Raw genomic sequence first — 20,093 nt, 5'->3', positions numbered from 1 at the left:
CATTGTAAATTTTCTTCAGTAAAGTTTCTTTTCACTAACTTATTTACGAAGATGCTGTTTCTTTCGTCATGTGTTCAATTCAACTTACAGGGTGGCCAACGCACCACTAATTTTGCCGCCTTTTGTTACAATCGTTTCGTGTAGGTAAAACTGGAATGTCGCGCTGGTTGGTAAAGGGTTACACTCGAAGGTCACTTTAATGTAACGCCGCTTAACATGAGCTTAGCGCAAATATTTAGCTCGTTTCAAACAAAAATGTCCGCTCATTTCACTAATCTATGTTCTGAGGATTTTTGGGTATTTTTAGATATAGATAGAGATATTTTTTCTCAAAGGATAAGTAAAATTGAGGTAAATAAGAAATGCTGATGATTTGATATAGTTTTTAAAAATTGGAATTTGGAAAACAGTCCCTACTTACCTGGGGTTAGACTACGAGCAGTCCCTCCTTTTCGGCGAAGTCCGTCGCGTAAGTCAAAAAAGAAAATCAATGAAAAAAAAATTGATGGTAGCGCTGCGGGGAACTCTTGGAGTAACTAGCCACATTTTTGACCGCCTCTCTTATAGAACTGCGACGCATCGGTGTCACTCCGAGGGTTTCAGTGGCGCGCTAACAGCAATTTTTTTTCATAATTTTTTTTTGGACTCGCGCTACAGACTTCGCCTAAAAGGAGGGACTGCTGGTAGTCAAACCTGAGCTGCACTTTCAGTGGAGTCATCTTTCTGGTGGCGTTTAAACCATTTTTTTTTCTTATCAGCCCCTTCTTCAAAACTTCTTAACTTTTCACTAAAATTCACGTATAGCACGCCTTAAAGAAACGTCAGGAAGCAAATTTGCGGTTGCAGCACAAATTAAGAAATGCCTATAGACTGATCAAAACCTTCTAGAGGCTAGTCACGAAACAATGTCCATCATTCATTCACTCGCTTACTCTTAAATTCACCATCACATTCAAGAAAAGAGAAAGAGAGAGGGAAAGAAAGAATGATACATGGCGAACTTTGCACCGGGAAAAAAAAATGGAAATTAGCTATCTGCAAATTCAATGTGCATAAGTAATTCAGCATAGGTTTGGTAACTCTCGGTAGCATGAGGTGTTCGCTAAACACTCCAGGATATCCGATAATCGCCACAAAAAAGTAATTAAAGATTCTCACGGCTGAAATGAAAGAAAACCGCAACTTCCGATACAACACTAATTTGGTCGCACATTTTCCAGAAACAATAGTCCAGGGAAATTTCGGGTCTAATTCGTAATAACCTGAAGGGCGGTTCACTGAGCTCATATTCTTGGTCATTGCTCTCTTTTCGGATCAGAATACATTACGTTTGTTTTCTTGTCGGAAACTTCATATAGTGCTATGGACTTGAGTTATTTTACTACTCTAAGGCAGTACCCTGTATCAAGAATGATACGGTGGCTGCAGAATCGTTCGCTTCTAGCGAATCCTCTTCACTACGGCGCTTGTCACGAGGACATGGTTATGGTTGGGAGAACCGATGGCCACATCGACGGTTATCAATGGTTAGTTGCTGCAATAAGTATATTATATGTGTACCATATATTTTATTCACGATTTCTCTTTTGGAAGGTCATATATGGAGCTTTAGTTACGCTATAAAGGAAGGCCGATAAGTGTTACCTTCAAAGTTCGCCTTATTCCACTGCTCGGAGTTCAGAAAAACGCTTAATTTTACCTTATGTATGTTTTTGAGAGTTGATTTAGTACAAATGGTCGAAGATTACTTCAAATTCTGCATTACTGGGGCAAAACTTAAACTGATGGAGTAGCATAAAAAATATCACAAGAATTACAAATGGGGTTGGACTGCCTAGGAGTTAAATTTTCACTAAAAGTTGATAACATCCCTCGCTTTGGAGGAGGCGCGAGACACGCGAGTTCGTGTGAACTTTGAAAAAATTAACTTACGCAAATATTTCCCTTTCTGCGTCCTCTAAAGGCTTTCGTGCGCGCTTAAGTCCGCTTCTGAATCGTTTCAGAAAAAAAAAATACTGTTTCAGTACAGGCTCATAAGAAAAGGCAAAACGAAGGTTTTAAATTATAAAAGTAATTTATAATTTACACTTCGGTTATCTATTCTTTTTTTAACTTAAGGAGATGCAGGACATGCAAGAAAAAGCGAAGTTTAAGGGCCAATAGCTTTTTCGCTGAATTCCCCAAAATTCCTCTGGGGGAAATGATGATGACATTCTATTTTTGGTCCATCGATGAATCACGAACACGAACATCGAGAATGATGACCATGAACAGAAATCTGGTATGCACTATATTCAGACGTTTGGAGGGTGTGTGTTCCCAGGACATCACCGACAACCCGTTCATCCCCTTTGGCGGCCCAGCATTGGTGAAGTGCGATGAAAGCAAATTCAATCATAAGGCGAAGGTTAGTATTACACAATGATAATAATAATAGTATTAATAATAATAGCAATAGTAACAATAACAATGATAGCTACGACAACAACAAACAAGCTCATTTCAATAAAAAAAAGAAAAATGCTGTGAATTTGAAGCCGCCTGATATTAAGCACCCAGACTTTAGCAGTGCTAATTATTGCCATATTCTGTAGTACAACAGAGGAAGACGTGCTCCAGACGTGTGGGTATTCGGAGTCATCTCAACAGCTACGAGACCTGCTAGGGGATTTTATGAAGTGGTTGCCAGAAGGGATCGCAACACTCTTTTACCGATTCTCGAGAAGTGTCTTCTTCCTGGGAGTAAGGTTATCACGGACGACTGGGGCGCCAATGAAAACCTTGAGCAGCATCTTCCCAATCACGTAGCCCGGCATCGAGTCGTTGTCCACGCTGACAATTTTGTTGATCCAGCGACAGGGGTACACACCCAGGAAGCAGAATCGGCGTGGGCAAATTTGAAGGCTCCTATTAAAGCACGACGTGGCATTTCACGTGATGACGTTCAGACGTATCTCGTTGATAGGATGTGGAGGCAATGGCGAGGTCTAGACAATATCATTGGTAATTTTTTGCCTGTCTTAGCCTCGCAATATAGGGACTACGTAATTTAAGTTTGTAAATTGAATTGTGAGGCCACGAAATAAATAAATAATAATCACCAATCTCAAAACTCTTTGGAGATTGTTGTGATAGCAGGCTAGCCCCTGAATCGTGAGTGTGTTTCTTAATTTTTAATTTTCTCATTTTTTTTTATGCCTGTCGCGACCCTACAAAAACGATTTTTAAATTTTTTTTTTAAACTGAACCAGTGAGCAGCACTCTGCGAACAGTAGTTATAAAGCTTCTCTAATCTCCGATGCGTTTCTTTTAACTGTCGTGACTTCTTAAAGGAGTTTTACTGGTTAAAACTAGACGCCTGTATTTCTAAGCCATAGTTAGCGGCTATACGGGGACCAGTGACCTTAAATGCTTCGCCGGACATACAATCAGGAACAGGCGAAGTTGTAAAAAAAAAATTGAAATTTTTTTGGGCAAGGTGAGAAAATATTTTGGGAGCCACGGTTTTAGCAAAAATGATGGCAAAGCAAGCCCAAAACGGCAGAAATCTCAAAAAACCACCGCAGACACGCAAGGGGTGGGTAAGTTTTATCATTCTTACGTGTAAAATGTTTATATTTCGGAATACCGGCTTAGTGTTGTAAATCAACCATATTTCGTGCCCCATTCCTTATAACGCATTCAAATTCTCAACGGTTCCTCGCGAAACGTAACACCGGGTCACACAACGCGTGACGCTTTCGTGAAATAATCTTTCGCTTTTCCTCGAGACGTAAGCTTACGACGCCTGCGCACCAACTGTCTTTTCCAAACCACTTCGGTTTTTAATTCGTTTGTGCAATCGAAATGTAAGTAATAATGTGAACAGACTCGAACCCCTAACTGGTTTCTTCGCTCATAACCTTTGCTATATACAATAGCGATTTGATAGCGGAAATAGCGTTTCAGTATAATATTCCACTGGCCCCCCCCTCCAACAATGAAGTTGATTGGTATCAGCTCTCTTATTCCGTGTGATTACCGATTGTAATACAACAATGACTGGTCGATATTTCCACCACCAACCGTCTTCCTTTTCCAAACCACTGCGATTTTTACTTTGTTTGCGCAATCGAAAAGTAAGGAATAAAAAGCTATGTGAATAGACTTAAACCCATATACACAATATTGATGTGATAGCGGAAATAGTCTTTTGGTATAATATCCCACTGGGGGCCCCCCTCCCCCAACAATGAAGTTGATTGATCTCGGTTGTCATATTCACGTGCCGGACTCGTGCTTCTACAGCAGAAGAAAGAGGGCCTGTTCGTTTTGATTTCATCGATTAAAGGCTGTTGTTGTGCAAGTTGACTGAACTGACGAAGTGTTATCGAACATGGGAGATTCAGGCGATTCCAGCTCTGCTAGCGATTGTGGGTCACCGCAGCCGAAAGGGAGGTCAACTAATAAAGTATTCGTATGGCTGAAAGAGAAGGCAAAATGTGCACCGCGTGGAAATCCATGGGTACTGCTGAATCGTGAGGGCAGGGTTAAAGACGTCGCAATTCAAGGAAACTATTCGAGTGCAAAGATGAAAGAGCTGGTCAAGGAAAATTTTGCTGGACTTGCGGCGGTTGACTTGAATAGGTAGGATAAGTACCAGAGCACTTAATCTCGCATGCAAGTTGTATGCATTGAATACTGGATGTAAACGGATAAGTTTATAGTAATGTAAAAACCAGGTAAGGCAAAACAATGCAAATTCCAGCCACGCGACGTAGGATTCAAGACAGCCTTTAGTAATTTACCACTTATACTTTAACTATTTGCTAGGAATCATTCATAGAAACTTAAGTATGCGCAGTGGACCTGCTGCGACTGTAAGGCCTGTAAAGGAGTGAAATCTGCTCATAATATACAAAAGCAGCAACTTTTATAACACATGTAATGGTGGGCGGAAAGAATCCGTCTCACAGGAAAAAAAATCCAGACCCACCCCATAGAGCGTCATTTCACGTGTCGTCATCAACATTAAAAAATAAGGAATTATCAATCCTTATGAGGTTTTAGTTAAGGTTGTTCATAGAACAGTTGAAGACTTTTCTTTTAACAAATTTCAGTTTTATCGGGTTTTTCGTCTTCTGCTAAAGCAAGGTGGAATTGACTGGTAGCTTCCAACTGCCATATTTGTGACCCTCCCTCGCACGAAACATCGCACAGACCTGAATCTTTGCGAGACTGTTTGAATATTCAGCTTATTTTATCCCTTTGATTCTTGACTTCATCTGTTTAATTGTTTTGATGATGATTTGACAGTGAAAACTGGCAATTGGTAAAATATTTAGGGAAAGCAGGAGCCTTAACTGGAATTTTCAGATTGGCAGGGCTAACCATTGGAAAAGGGGGAGGAGGCAAAGGGGCAGAGGGGAATATGGACTGGAATAACAGATGTCAAACAAGTCTAGAAACCTATCAATGATCATCTCTATTTATATTTACTACATACTATATTTACTACATAGTGAATTGAAATCCCATTTCATATGTAGCAACTGTAAACTGTATGTGGTGTCAATGTTGGCCCTTTCTTTTCATAGAATTCGTCTATACAAGTCCGCAAACCGAGGAAGCAGAATAGAAAAAGTATACAAAGGCATACCAGACGCCAAGGAACTTTTTAGAATTTATGGCAGGGGGAGGGCTAATTCCAGGCGAATATATATGGTTTTGCATTGCCCAAGAAATGGAGGTTTGTGTAATCTTTCATACGCAATTAGGGGTTTGTGTTGTTGCAGTCAGCTCATAAATGTCCTTGGCCACAAGCAAAAAAAAATTGTTGACATTGTGACTTGACTCAGCACAAAAAGATTGCAATGAGTGCATACACATTTATCATGGGTAAAGATAGTAAAGGCCATCTTTGCCAAAGCTTCCAGATAACTGTGCTGCAAAGGCTGTTTTGTAGCAAATTTGCATGTTGACATGGATATAAGTGCAGTGGAGTAAAATATATGGCCACAGCACCAAAAAATATCTGTTAGAATTTCAATTACACACTTATACAAAAAAAGTGGAACATGTACATTTTGGAAATAATAGCCTCCTGAAAGTGGGAATGCATTTTCACCACACTTAAAAAAAGAAAATATTCTTTGGCAGACATATGCAACAACATACCCAATTATTCTGCTGAGAAATTTAAATCTTGATATTATGACTTTTAAATATTAATCCTTCTTTATTTTTATTACCATGGATTGCACTATAAGTTTAAGAAGGTTCTTTGCCTTTCAAAATTTTCAATATTTATGTCATAGATTTATCAAAGGAAAACTTGCAATAAGCTCATTTTTCCACTATTTCACTAATAATTCAAAACACTAATTAAAAATTATTTGTTTACTTTTTTATCTCAGGATCTAACACTAACCCTCAGTCTATACCAACACCAGGAGTAAGCAACCCCAACCATCCTTCTCCATCTCTTCAAACAAATCCTAATTTTGATGTTGCTTCCCTCCATCCCTCAACAAGCCAGTCCCAACTCTCCCCTCCTCCTGCTCAGCCCAATTCCAACCCACCCTCCACAAACCAATCCCAACCGTCCCTTCCCCCTGCTCAGCCTGATTCCAACCCACCCTCCACAAACCAATCCCAACCCTTCCTCCCCTCTGCTCAGCCCAATTCCAACCCGCCCTCCACAAACAATTTCCAACCCTCCCTTCCCCCTGCTCAACCTAATTCCAACCCTCCCTTGCCTTCTCGACAATCTACCACTCACCAAAATCCCAGCCAATCTCTTACTGACAAGTAACATGTATTGACAATCACATTTGAAAAAAAAATTAGCCTGTAAACTTTTGTGAATCTAAATTGGTCATTATGTTGGAACAGACCCTTTTGGAAAAATAAACTTAAGTTACTGTTTTGCTTAATATGATCAACTTTCATTTCTCTATCTGACATATAATCCTATTCTATGCATTATTACAATGCACTGTGTCGTGCCATTATACAAAAGAAATGACATGTCAATGTAAAATTTGACATGTTAAGGCTATATGTTAAATTTTATTCTACTTTAATCTATAAAATTTGTGCATCTAGATGTGTCACCAGGCCAGGTCCGACAGGAGGAGCATGGTCATAGTGATCCTCAAAGGTGACAACATACCTGATGTGATAAGGTGACTATCAATGATTCTTAAGGTTATTTTTATTACTAAAAGCACGCTGCACTCTACTAAAACAGCCTTTTTTCTTACACCGAGTCACCATGACAAATATGTACATCAATATTCTAGTTAATATGCTGTAGATCACACTCAACAGATATCTTTTCCTCATTAAGATACACATGGCATGAACAGTGGCTTAAAATTTCATGTGGATATTGCCTAAAATCACATGGGTGACATCAGTGGTGGTCATGGCGACCTAGTGCAATGTATGCCCATATGACAATTTTTTAAGAATGAAAGTGGCCCCAACTGACAGGTTTCTATGTTTACAATCATACATTATGTTAAAATTCAAAGCACAAAGATCATTCAATAAACATCACAGAGGTATTCAAGATTTTTCCATATCCATTGTGCAATGCACACATGTTGTATTTCACATTATGTAGTGATTAAATTATTAATCAAAGATGTTTCTCCCTTTATCAAATCATCAGGATTCTGAATATTCTACGCAGAAGTAATGGAAATGCATACTTTTGGATGACAAAAGAAAACTCAAAATCTGGGAGAGAAGGTATTGAATAACTGTCCACACTTTAGTTTTTTTGGAGATAAAAGACAACAAAAGGTCAAAGTTTAAAAACTTCCCTAAAATTTAACCAGCTAAACATTAATATTTTAGTAGAATATTTCCATTTTATTGTGATATTGTGTAATGTGAAGAGTGTGTGCATAGATATGTTTCTTCATTATTAAAGGACCTTGATAGGGTTGATCTCCTGTTCCCTTGCAGGATGTATTTCAAATAAATTGTTTCACTTTCTGCAGAAATGAGCCAACCAGTATTTCCTGTTGTTTCATTGTCTCTGTTATGTTTCATTATGCTATGTTTGGTACCCCATGACAACCTTCATACTCCAATAATAGATGCAATAATGACCATAATTATCAATGTTCTCAAACTCTTCTTACCATTTTATGTGCGTTTGTTGGGACAGTGAAAAGAAAATTTGGAAGCACAGGGTCGGATTTGCTAATAATGGCACCCACAACTTCTTGGCCTATACTCATAGAGCGTTTTTGCGGTGAGTGTTTTAAGAATTTGTTTTACAAGTCAGTATATGTTAACTAAGGGAATTTTGTATAATAATTGTAAAATTAATTTAACTCCCAAAATATGATTGTTAAGTCTCCTCTCCAGCTGCTACACATTTCCATGAAAATTAGTTATGAGAATTTGATGTTGCATCAAGATACAGTAATAACTTCTACCTGATAAGTCTGAGTATTCTCATTACCTGTTTACTGGACAGTTATAATTTCCCATGCCATTATCAGGCACTAGTATTATTACCTTCACACCACAGCTTAACCCAGTACAAAAAATAATCTTGGTGTAAATTTGGTATGTTGCTTTACTACATATTTTTGGCTGCTTTCTAAGAGTAAATATCACAGGTTAATATTTATCTGATTAGACTTTAAGATGGCTGAAAACAGAATTCTTTCACTTTTGACTCTTATGACTAGGAGACAACCTACAATTAGCACGAGAAGAAGATGTGGTGGATGCTATGAAAAGGGCAGCAGATGCTGTGGATGCATTCACCAGGGAATGGTAAGAGGTCTTTTATATTTGATACGATAAAGGTAGAAATATTTCCAACTTGTTACTCATTAGCAACCTTATGATCGTACTGAAAATTTCCTTAAACATATATAGCATCAGATACTAAGCTGTAATCATGTTAAATAATGTCTTGTTTACAACTTCCTATTCTAAAAACCCAGGTATATCTGTATAATATGCATATGTTTTGATTATCCAGGCAGATGTACATTTGTAGCACCAAATCAAGGTGAATGCTGACAAGATACACAAGTTGAAAAGAATGATTCGTCTCACACAAAATTTAATTATTAGGGAGGAGGAGGGCGGTTAAAATCGATCAAAATTGCAAGGATGTTATTCATGATCTTTCTATATTTACCAGCCTCCTGCCATTAAGCATGAACTTACAAGAAAATCAAAAGAGGGCAGTACTAACACCAGGGTATCAGCTGTGACACAAACTAAATTATGAGTATTTGACATAGAAAGAGAGGCTTATCAATTTACCAACAAATTTATGGTAACAGCAGGCTATTTATTGTTTCCAACAGGGAGAGGTTAGAACAGGAATGCTCGTTAAAGAGGGAGCAGGAGATTTCATTGCAAAAGGCAATCGAGAATGACAAGAAGAAATTGGTAAATATCATTTCCCAAAAAATTATATTGCAAAGATAATGCCCATATCAATGATATCAAGAAAGTCCAGCAATGAAATAAGGATCTTTGTTAGATGACTTCCTTCAAGACTCTAAGAGCATAAATAATACTTATTACTAATAAACTACTAAGCAGCAGAAATTTCAATACCTTTATACATTTTCAGCGAAATATTAATTGAGTTGTCATGTATTTATTATGTCAGATTAAAAAATCAAGCAAGAAAATAAGGGAGGCCCGACAAGGCAGGGTTACCCAACCCAGTCTAGAAGGAGAGAAGATGACAATTGTCCTATGCCACTCAAATGGCAAGGAAAAGCGCCAGTTCAATAAGGGTGCTTTCTTCCAGGTATATATATATATATATATAATGATACAGTTTGGTGCTTTAAAAAGTACTTCTTCTAAAATGCAGACATATAGTGATTGCCTGATCATTTTTTTTTTTAATGTAAACTTTTTTCCTGTTTTAATGACATAGGAGGTATATGACTGGGCAGGCTCCAACGAATGTCTACCACTTTATTTTACTATCCAAAGAGGTAGGGAAGTGGTAAGACATGGAGACCTTTTGGAGAGAACAGAGGTCTTGCACATTTACGAGAGAGTAAGTAAACAATGATATTACATAAAACAAATTATAACAGTACTAGAAACCTGGAATTCAAGTCAAAAATATACTTGTGTTATTTTAAGAAGGTAAATGTTTGAATTTAAATTCCAAAATACCCTTTCAATCATGATTTCTAACTCTAAGCAAAAATATGACAACTGATTTGCTAAAACCTGGCAGTTCTTAGCACACAAAATCACTCATTGTTTGCATATCCACCAATTTACCTTTTACCATTTTCCCTTTTCTTTTTATCTCATTTCAGGAATTGCTCCCAGTACCTGGAATTGTTCTTGCGCAAGCAGGTAAGAAGCATATAGATAAGAGTATAATACTCAGTATTCAACCTACTAGTAAGGATCCTGATTGTAATGTTGGTAAAAATGGCCAGCCCTGACAGTAGTTGATCCACTGGCATTCTACTGCATTTTATGGGATTATGTCATAATAATATATCATTACAGCTCCTTGTGTTATGAGGCAATGGCAGTCTTTCATCACAAAATTCATTACGCCAAAAGCAATTAATCAGCAAGTCACGCAAAATCATCATACTCTATTAGAAAACATGCGTTACGGAGTGTTATTGCCCCGAGGATCATGGATTATGGGCATTTCCTACAGGTCCTTTTTGCTTAGGCCCTTACTTAAACTGGCAATGTATAAAGCACTTCTGTCCTATCTAGGAATCCTACAAATAGGATAATATATAATTTAAATCCACAGCAAGAAAAAGACAATTATTTGTCAACTACAACCTCTAAAATTATATTTTTGTTCCAGAGGAAGGACAGGAAGTACTGGTGGCCAAAAGACAAGTGAACACTGAAGAGGAGGAGAAGGAAGAAGATGAAGAAGAAGAGAGAAAGAGGGAACATAGAGAAGAAGAGGAGAAGGAACATACCGGTAGTAAACTTGAAAGGAAAAGGAAAAAGAAGGACAGAAGAACAACAGCAAAAAGAAAAAAGGAAAAGGAGGACAGTTGTTAAAAAAAAGGATTTTAAAGGGACCCTGGTCAGCTGCACTTTTGTTTTTGTTTACCTTTGGATTTTCAATTTTTCAGAAACTAATGTACAAGTTGTTACTTTTATGCAGTAATAGTTATGATTTGAAATTAAAAGTTAACCCTTTAACTCCCAGATCAAATTTGTTATTCTATTCAATGTCAACTGTACAATTCTTTTAATGTTAGTTCAGAGAATTTAGTATTGGATCTACTAATTATCCCCCAATTGATCTTTTTCTTTATTCTCATCACTTATCTTGTTACTATCGTAAGGAGAAATTCTGTCTTGGTCACTCATGGGAGTTATAGGGTTAGTGTTGCACATGCAGTATGGCCTGGTTTACTTGTGTCAGCTATTACTATTTCTTGTATGTTGTGATATACACTCCTCGTTTGAAGGACTTTGTCCTCTCTCTTGGAGGTTTTGTTGTTGTTGTTGTTTTGTTTTTATTTTTTTGAGGAAAAAATCTCACTTTGAGGAAACTGTTCACATTGAGACTTAGGAGTGTTAAGCTTCCTGAAAATTAGCCACAAATACCATGTAGTCAAAGGAGCACTTTAGTTCCTTAACTGTTTATCACACTTAATCTAAGTCTCTTATCCCCTTTACTTGTATGGATCATATTACATTTTCCTTTACTCTGCATTAACAGATATTAATAATGGTAATTGAACTGAGTGGAGTGCAATTTGGGCTGAAATCATACGCATGATTTCATCCATTTTGAAATCGCCCAAGTACAGGACTTGGTCAGTTCAATGCAGTACTGAGCTGGTTTGAAATAAAATTCATCCATTTTTGGGGGGAAAGATAAGAGTTTTGGAAACAAAAGTTGCAAAATTTCCCTCGTGATACTCATTGTCTCTCATTTTCCTGCAATTTGATTGGTTGTTTTCAGTAGACCTTGAAATCTGATTGGTTGTTTTGTTTTTAGTGAAGCCTCCTCACTGGCTGGGAAAAAGATGTGATTTAAAGCAAAAAATGGTGCAATTCAAGAATAAATCGCACCAATTAGAGCCAATCAGATAACAGGGACTAACAGTGATTTCAAAATGGGTGTAATAAATAATGGTAATTGAACTGAGCAGAGTGCAATTTGGGCTGAAATCATATGCTTGATTTCAAAATCGAATGAGTGCGCAGCGCAAGTTCAATTTGAAATCACTAGTATGATTTCAGACCAAAATTGCACGAGACGAGGTTCAATCACCACTCTATTGCATCCATTTTGAAATCGCCCAAATACAGGACTTGGTCAGTTCAAACATTTTATTGATGCAGTACTGAGCGGGTCTGAAATTAAATTCATCCAGTTTTTGGGGGGGAAAAGTAAGAGTTTTGGAAACAAAAGTTGCAAAATTTGCCACATCATACTCTGTCTTTCATTTTCCTGCAATTTGATCAGTTACTTTAAATAAGCCTTGAAATCTAATTGGTCATTTTGTTTTTAGTGTAGCCTCCCCATTGCCTGGGAAAAACATGCGATTTAAAGCAAAAAATGGTGCAATTCATGAATAAATCACCTCAATTAGAGCCAATCAGATTACAGGGACCACCAATGATTTCAAAATGGGTGTAATAAAGCCTAAAACAAGTAATGAATACAGTTATACATTTCTTTTGAATGGCACGTATGGTTATGTGTAACATAAGAAGTGTCCTCATTGTACAAAGAGTTTTATCCCAGGGTGTTCTATTTGTTCAATCAATGTGTTAGATTTAACCTCTCAATCAAAACAGTTTTACAATCAGATATGATTTGTGACTCTATCTTTGGTCCAAAAAAAGGAAGTTTCATTTTGTCTGTAGCATTCTGCTCAAGAATAACCATAGTAAATTTTTACAGCCATACTTACAAATTCAAACTTATTCTAATGTTTACAATTTTTTTTTAATTTGAATACATTGATGACCAGAGCATATTATGAAAATATACAAAGAAAATAAAACCTTTTGAAGTAAATAATAATTCAAAGATAACTTTCTTTTACATGGACACAAAAGAGACCATATAGTGAAATAGGAAAATTTGGAAGACTTTCACAAGAGTATCAAAATTTAAGCTTACATCAAACTCAATACCTTACTTACAGTCATGCCTACTTTGTTGAAAGGGTGGAATTAGCTTCCTTGAGTGATAGCTCCGTGATTCAATAGAGCAGGGACCCTTTGTCTTAATTCTTGCTTTGCACTGAACAATAACATTTAGAAGTATATTATACAGTAAATATACACATTTTATGGCAACAACTTAAAACTTTTATATATTTTGATGATGAACGAGAAGCATAGAAACCAAAAAAAAAAGTCACTGATGTACATGTTATTAGTGTTATGGGGAACTTGTTATGATTTGGAAATAAAAGTTAATGTTGCACATGCAATATTGAAGACTTCCAAAAGAGAGCAAAAATTTATGCCCATGTTTACTTTACTGAAAGGTGCAGAATAAGGGTCCTTGGGTGAGAGCGCAGTGATTAAATAGAGCAGAGACCCTTTGGCTAATTCTTGCCATGCACTGAACAGAAAGCAAAGTTAGAAGTTCATTACAATATATATATATATATATATATATATATATATATAGATACACTTATGGCAACAAGTTAACACTTGTTTATGTTTTTGATGATGACCAATAAGCACCGAACCCAAAAAATTCAGTAACTGATGTATACGTTGTTAGTGTTATGCAGTACTAGTTATCATTTGAAATTACAAGTTAATGTTGCACATGCAGTATGGCCTGGTTTACTTGTGTCAACTATTACTGTTTCTCGTATGTAATGATATACGCTTCCTGTGTGAAGGACTTTGTTCTCTCTCTTGAACATTTTCTTGTTGCTGTTAGGTTTTTTTTAGGAAAATTCTAATTTTAAAGAAACTGTTCACCTTGAGACTTATGGGTGTTAAGCTCACTGAAGATTAACCACACATACCATGTAATTAAAGGAGTACTTTAGTTCCTTAACTGTTTATCAGACTGAATTTAAGACTCTTATCCTCTCCGCTTCTATGGGTCGTACTACATTTTCCTTTGCTCTGCATTGACTGATGTTAAGCCCAGTACAAGTACCTAAAACAATTGAATACAATAAATAATATAAGCTTAACTGCTTTGTACCTGCGATGTACACTCCATTTTCGGCGGGTAAAACTTTTGGAAACCAAGAAACTAAAATTATCCTCTGTGCTTTCTCGCATTCCATCTATTCATCTCCCATTCACAACTTGTTTGCGGTTTCTTTTGGCATGAAATCACAGAAGCACCAAATGCAGCTTGTTCAATCGCTGAGCAATCAATGCGCCTGCAATCATTTGCTCAGTGGATTCTACCCATACCGATACAACCCTTCCGGGACCCTGGGCCCTCTCGAATAAGTAAATTACGTTTGCTGCCTGGTGCATTCCTTCCTTCCTTTGTCTCTATTTTTTCTCCCTGCTTACCTCTCCTCCATTCTTTTTTTCTTTTTTTTCTCGATACGAGCCTCGATTAAAGAAACGAGGCTCGATTGAAAAATGGAGGCTCGATTGAAAAATGGAGGCTCGATTGAAAAATGGAGGCTCGATTGAAAAATGGAGGCTCGATTGGAAAATGGAGGCTCGATTGAAAAATGGAGGCTCGATTGGAAAATCGAGGCTCGATTGGAAAATCGAGGCTCGATTGCGTAATCGAGCCTCGTTTGTCGCAGAGTGGTAAAACGAGGTATCGTGGTCGTTTTAGATCGAGAGTTTTTGGTCTGGTTTACCAGAAACCTTGAGTGATCCAAAATTTGTAACTAACTCTACGTGATACGCTTGTCACGAAGATCAATCTGCCACATCTTCTCTAAGTGCGTTTCTCATTGAATTTTGGTTGAAAGCAACCCTCAGTTATAGAATGTCTGCCAGATGTCCGTTTGCCGGTCTAGTTACAATAGCTTTTTTTAATTACGTGTTTCTTTCTTTAGGTTTTAACAAAATTCTGTACGGTCGAAATTAATTAGTATGGGGTTGGCTGACTCTAACTGAAATTCTCTCCTTTCAAACGCAGATATTTGATTCCAGCCCCCATGGCTACATGTGGAAAAGTGATGAACGCGTGCCAGGTAGCTGGCTGTCACACTTATCTTCGCCAGGAAGAAATTGCAGCGCATGACAACTGCTCCACTTCCCGCCATCTCGTTCTAATGGAGCAGGAAAGGTCAAAGACTTTGTGGGAAGCAGTCATGGTAAGTTAAGATGCTTTTTATTAATTCTAACCCAAACCGTCAAACCCGGACGCAACAATGGAGCTTTATTAAGTACAATTACGACGCTTTGATTTTTTTCCGGATGTAACCCCACTGAATTATTTACTTCGCAGAATCGTCTCCTCGTCGTACCAATTAGAGGGGAAGAAAAAGCAATCTTCACCTGGAGGATTCCGCCGGACATGCACGGCTCATTGGGATCACCAATTTTCCCAAAGTTTAATAGAAAGTGGAAATTGCTATTGGAAAAGGACAGGAAGAATCTTCAGGTCCACTTCGTCCAAGGGGTGGATCCCATTTCACTGCTAGCAAGATAACTGTTTTGAATTAGAACTTTACGATTGGGGAAATATGTGGATTTGGATGAAGATCGAAAGTGAAAACATGTAATAAATTTTTCCTTCCAAAATTTACAGAGTGCTAAGTGAAACGGAATAATCTCCTGTGTAAACCGTGTAACCATCCTCGAATAGGCACTACAATGAAATGTATTCCTAACTTGTCAGATGGCTGAAAAATAATTATTTCGCTCAGTACAAGATAGAGTGAAACTTGAAAATTAGGTTAAAGCGCCTAAGAACCAAGTCTTCGCTGTCTTTACTGCTGAACAGAAAATCGAGGCCTATATGGAGATTGCTCCCTGGAGGATTCATCTCGAAGAGGGCGAACATTTTGTTGTTTCCTTGACCGGAGGAAAATCGGTGGAGGCCATCACCATAAAAATGGAAATAGTGAAGCCACATGTCGGTAATAGGCGTTAGCTAAGGCAGATGTGGGAACCGGCATAAATTCTACTTTTTGCTGTTCGCTTTATTATAATTGTAAATAAAAAAAAAAAAATGTTGCTGTTTAGTCACCGGGCCAAATCTTTTGTACAATTATGTTTTGTTCTCGTAAATTTTGATGAACATGTTACTTTTGTCTTTGAGTAATTAATCGGTTTGAGTTATTTTAGCCTGTTTCAGGCTCTAACTCACTGGGTGGGCGAGCGATGAATGACAGTTGCGGCTGTATGAACCCGCCATTTCGTTCTTTTGCTCATTTCCATTAACCGAGAGCCTAGCAGGGGTTAGAGTTATTTAGCTCCCTATCGCTTTGACTAAAGAGCTTTTTGGGGTTTATCACCACCCATGAACTGTTGCAATCTTAATTCCAATGAAAATCTTTCAGTTGTTCTGTCCCTGCAACTTACATCCAGAACCCTTTACATTCGGCATTTTAAGAGTAATTCAAACTCGTGCATCTGAAGGACTTTTTGTAGTCATGCATTAACCAGACGCTTCTCAAATCATGCATGTTACGAACAGTCTGCGGTCGTGCACTTTAGAGCACCAATTTGTCACATTTTACGAACGCTTAATGGTCACATTTTTTAGAACACTTCATGGTCGCATTTTACAAAAACATAACGGGTGCACTTTTTTGGCAAATTTTAAGAAAACTTTACAATCACATTTTACGAATTCTAATCAATCGCATTTCACAAACACTTAACGGGCGCATTTTACGAACACTCAACTAGCAGATTTTACGAACACTTAATGGGCACATTTTACGAACACGTAATAGTTGCAAATTAACAACATTTAACAGTCGCGTTTTACGAAATTTTAACGGGCGCTTTTTATGAACAATCAACAGTTGCATTTTAATCGCTTTTTACGAACATTTAAAAATCACTTTTTACGAACAGTCATTTAAAGATCGCTTTTTACGAAAATTTAACAGACGCAAGACCCAGTTAACAGTCACATTTTACGAACATTTCACAGCTGCATTTTACGAACATTTAACGGTCGTATTTTATGAACATTTTAGTCGCATTTTACGAAAATTTAACGTATTTTTACGAACATTTAACTGTCGCATTTTACGAACATTTAACAGTCGCTTTTTACGAACATTTAACGGTCGCATTTTACGAACATTTAGTCTCAATTTACGAACTTTTAACCGTCGCATTTAACAAATAGGATCAGTATCAGTATCTGGGCCGAAGGCGCTATGTAACAGGGCCATTTAAATTTACGACAAAACGGCTTATATAAAACAGTACCAGTAAACAACCCTTACGTAATTAAGGTCAAATGAATGGCCTTATGTAATAAATGTTTTTAAAATGTACGACCTTAAAGTTTGTAAAAAAGCGCCCGTTAAATGTTCGTAAAATGCGACTGTTAAATGTTCGTAAAATGCGGCTGTTAAATGTTCGTAAAATGCGACTGTTAAATGCTCGTAAAATGCGACTGTTAAATGTTTGTAAAAATACGTTAAATGCTCGTTAAATGCTCGTAAAATGCGACTAAATGTTCGTAAAATGCGACCGTTAACTGTTCGTAAAATGCGACTCAAATGTTCGTAAAAATACGCTAAATGTTCATAAAATGCGACTAAATGTTCGTAAAATGCGATTGCTAAATGTTCGTAAAATGCGACTCTTGAATGTTCGTAAATGCGACTCTTAAATGTTCGTAAAATGCGACTCTTAAATGCTCGTAAAATACGACTCTTAAATGTTTGTAAAATGCGACTCTTAAATGTTCGTAATATGCGACTCTTAAATGTTCGTAAAAATACGTTAAATGATCGTAAAATAAGACTATATGTTTGTAAAATGCGACAATTAAAGGTTCGTAAAAATACGTTAAATGTTCGTAAAATGCGACTAAATGTTCGTAAAATGTTGGTGTTAAATGTTCGTAAAAATACGCCCGTTAAATATTTGTTAAATGCGACGGTTAAAAGTTCGTAAAATGTGACCGTTAAATGTTCGTAAAATGCGACTCTTAAATGCTCGTAAAATGCGACTTAATGTTCGTAAAATGCGACTAAATGTTCGTAAAATGTTGGTGTTAAATGTTCGTAAAAATACGCCCGTTAAATATTTGTTAAATGCGAAGGTTAAAAGTTCGTAAAATGCGACCGTTAAATGTTCGTAAAATGCGACAGTTAAAAGATAGCGATCGCGACTTAAAGACCACACGAGTACTGACACCCAATGTGTGAAAGTCGGCCAAACCTTGGTGAATGTCCTCACAACATTTCGCTAGATCCGGACACCTGTTGGCCTGTTTTTTCTCCCTATTATTGCTAACTGTGAGAATTTTGTTCAAGATCACGACAATTTCTTTTTCGTGATATTCCGTGATTACCTTTGCTTGTGCACGTTGAATTTAAGGTCACCACTTTTAATCACGCGCAACTTTGTCGAAGGGGACGCCATAGGAAAGGAAGGGAATAATTTGTTTCAATATGGAGCAAAAATATAGATGAAACGATTGCTAACGCTGACTTTTTTGTTTCAACATTTTAAGTGACAGATTTTATGTTCACATTTCATTCTTCTACAAGATCGCCACTGATATCTCTCAGCTTATTGGCCTACTTGCCGCCTGCAAATTCGTGAACAGGGCGTTTCGCGCCTTTTTCTTTTGAACGCTGTGATTGGATGGTGATTTCAACCACGAGCGACATCGTTAGTCATGCCAATGATACACAGAAGAGAGATAGGGAAAGATCTAATACTTGCACTAGGTTACAATTATTTCTTCGCGTATCACAAAACAAACAAACAAAAACAAAAAAAAAGGAAGGGAAAAGAAAAATGCAGGCAGGACTTTAAACAAGTCTGTGTTGAGTTGTTGCGGCGCAGTGACCTCATAGGGAATGGCCACACTGGTCAGAGACCTTGGCCATCGACCCAACGGACAAGTAATGTAAAATTAAAAAATAGAATAGAAATGTAACATGAAAAAATTAAACACATACGTTAAGTTGATTTACGTTCAAGGAACAACCTCCTGAAACAACCATGTATGGGAAAGGTCGCGGTACCTGCCGAATTTCACGTAAAAATTCCTTTTAAATATCGCTGAGGTCGACTCAACGGAAATAACGTTGTTCAGGCGACGTGCTTGAGTATGCTGTTGTTGTTTCATTGCGAATGTAACTTTAAAATAAGCTTTCTTTTAAAACGTTTCGCCTCTATACCCTAAGACAATAAGCTTTTCACGAAAGAGTTTATGAGTCTATTAAACTCGTCCACGTCAAAAGGAGCTCTCGCTTGAGAGGCGTTCTAGTAGAGGACTAGAAGCATGCTGAGGGAGCATTTAAGGCAACAAAAGATTTCGCGAAATTGAATCTTCGGTCCTCAAAAATTTTTTTTTTTTCAATATGAGTAGCTCAAAATTGTTTCGCAATTTTCAAAAAAGTCACTTTTTGATGGAAGAGAGCCGTCGCACTTTCAAATATGTTTCCTTGAAACTAAAGTCCAAAAAGATCGCATACTTCACAACAGGCTGCCATAACTTTTTTCTTTGCAAGTTTCTGAGAATTCTCCCTTTTGTTAAACCAAATGCAAGAAACTCAAAGCGACTTCGCTGAGCCACACATTCTACTAGTCATTTGTACTTGGTCCGTTGTGTAATGTTTTTTCTTTAAAGTTTCAAGTAACATTACATTTTTGACATATAGAGATTCATTGCTGAAACTCGCTCTCTGAAACGTAGACAGATGCGAGGTAATTGGTTGGTACAATAAATCGTCACACCCGAATTTGGAGAAGCGATTTGTGATTAATGATGTTAGAGAGGAAAATTATCGTCTCCGCAAGTTTACAAACTAATTTAGTATCTGACGGGTTACAAAATAGAACTTTAAAAGAGAAAAAGACAAAATTAGCGCAATGTTTACCATCACTCACGCAAAGGCACGTTCTGTTACAGTGGATGATATTTAGCTATTAAAACCCTAAGACTGCGGAACACGTCTGCTCCTCCTCTCCAATCTCGCCACATCTACTCATGGAGC

The 20,093-nt window shown here is 37.3% G+C and overlaps 2 protein-coding genes, 1 long non-coding RNA gene and 1 pseudogene across 4 annotated transcripts in view; 3 read left to right on the top strand and 1 right to left on the bottom strand.

The window, feature by feature from the left end:
* Positions 1-257: 257 nt before the first annotated feature.
* LOC149035331 (male abnormal protein mab-31-like) lies at positions 258-3,859 on the top strand. Its single transcript, XM_089191350.1, has 3 exons — positions 258-1,526; positions 2,119-2,407; positions 2,595-3,859. The coding sequence occupies exons 1-3, from the start codon at positions 1,363-1,365 to the stop codon at positions 3,051-3,053; spliced, it is 912 nt and encodes a 303-aa protein (XP_089047476.1). The 5' UTR covers positions 258-1,362; the 3' UTR covers positions 3,054-3,859.
* A 774-nt stretch (positions 3,860-4,633) lies between these two features.
* Positions 4,634-13,436, top strand: LOC149035330 (uncharacterized). The gene is made up of 10 exons (XM_089192502.1): positions 4,634-5,728; positions 7,087-7,166; positions 7,658-7,737; positions 8,162-8,248; positions 8,694-8,781; positions 9,327-9,411; positions 9,638-9,781; positions 9,914-10,039; positions 10,233-10,350; positions 10,829-13,436. Exons 1-10 carry the CDS (start codon positions 5,666-5,668, stop codon positions 11,032-11,034), a joined length of 1,077 nt encoding a protein of 358 aa, XP_089048628.1. The 5' UTR covers positions 4,634-5,665; the 3' UTR covers positions 11,035-13,436.
* Positions 13,437-15,183: 1,747 nt separating this feature from the next.
* LOC149035329 (uncharacterized) lies at positions 15,184-16,399 on the top strand. Its single transcript, XR_016182533.1, has 2 exons — positions 15,184-15,263; positions 15,398-16,399. It is a non-coding gene; the product is annotated as an uncharacterized LOC149035329 (long non-coding RNA).
* Positions 16,400-19,654: 3,255 nt separating this feature from the next.
* The window catches only part of LOC149035328 (uncharacterized), a 2,504-nt pseudogene continuing 2,065 nt past the window's right edge, over positions 19,655-20,093 (bottom strand). Inside the window, exon 2 of the transcript XR_016182319.1 lies at positions 19,655-20,093. This exon is cut by the window's right edge and continues 357 nt beyond it. The product of XR_016182319.1 is annotated as an uncharacterized LOC149035328 (transcript).

Source organism: Pocillopora damicornis, chromosome 13 (genome assembly GCF_964200805.1).
Source record: "Pocillopora damicornis chromosome 13, jaPocDami1.2, whole genome shotgun sequence".
Taxonomy (NCBI): domain Eukaryota; kingdom Metazoa; phylum Cnidaria; class Anthozoa; order Scleractinia; family Pocilloporidae; genus Pocillopora; species Pocillopora damicornis.
This window is presented reverse-complemented; position numbering and strand designations above follow the sequence as displayed.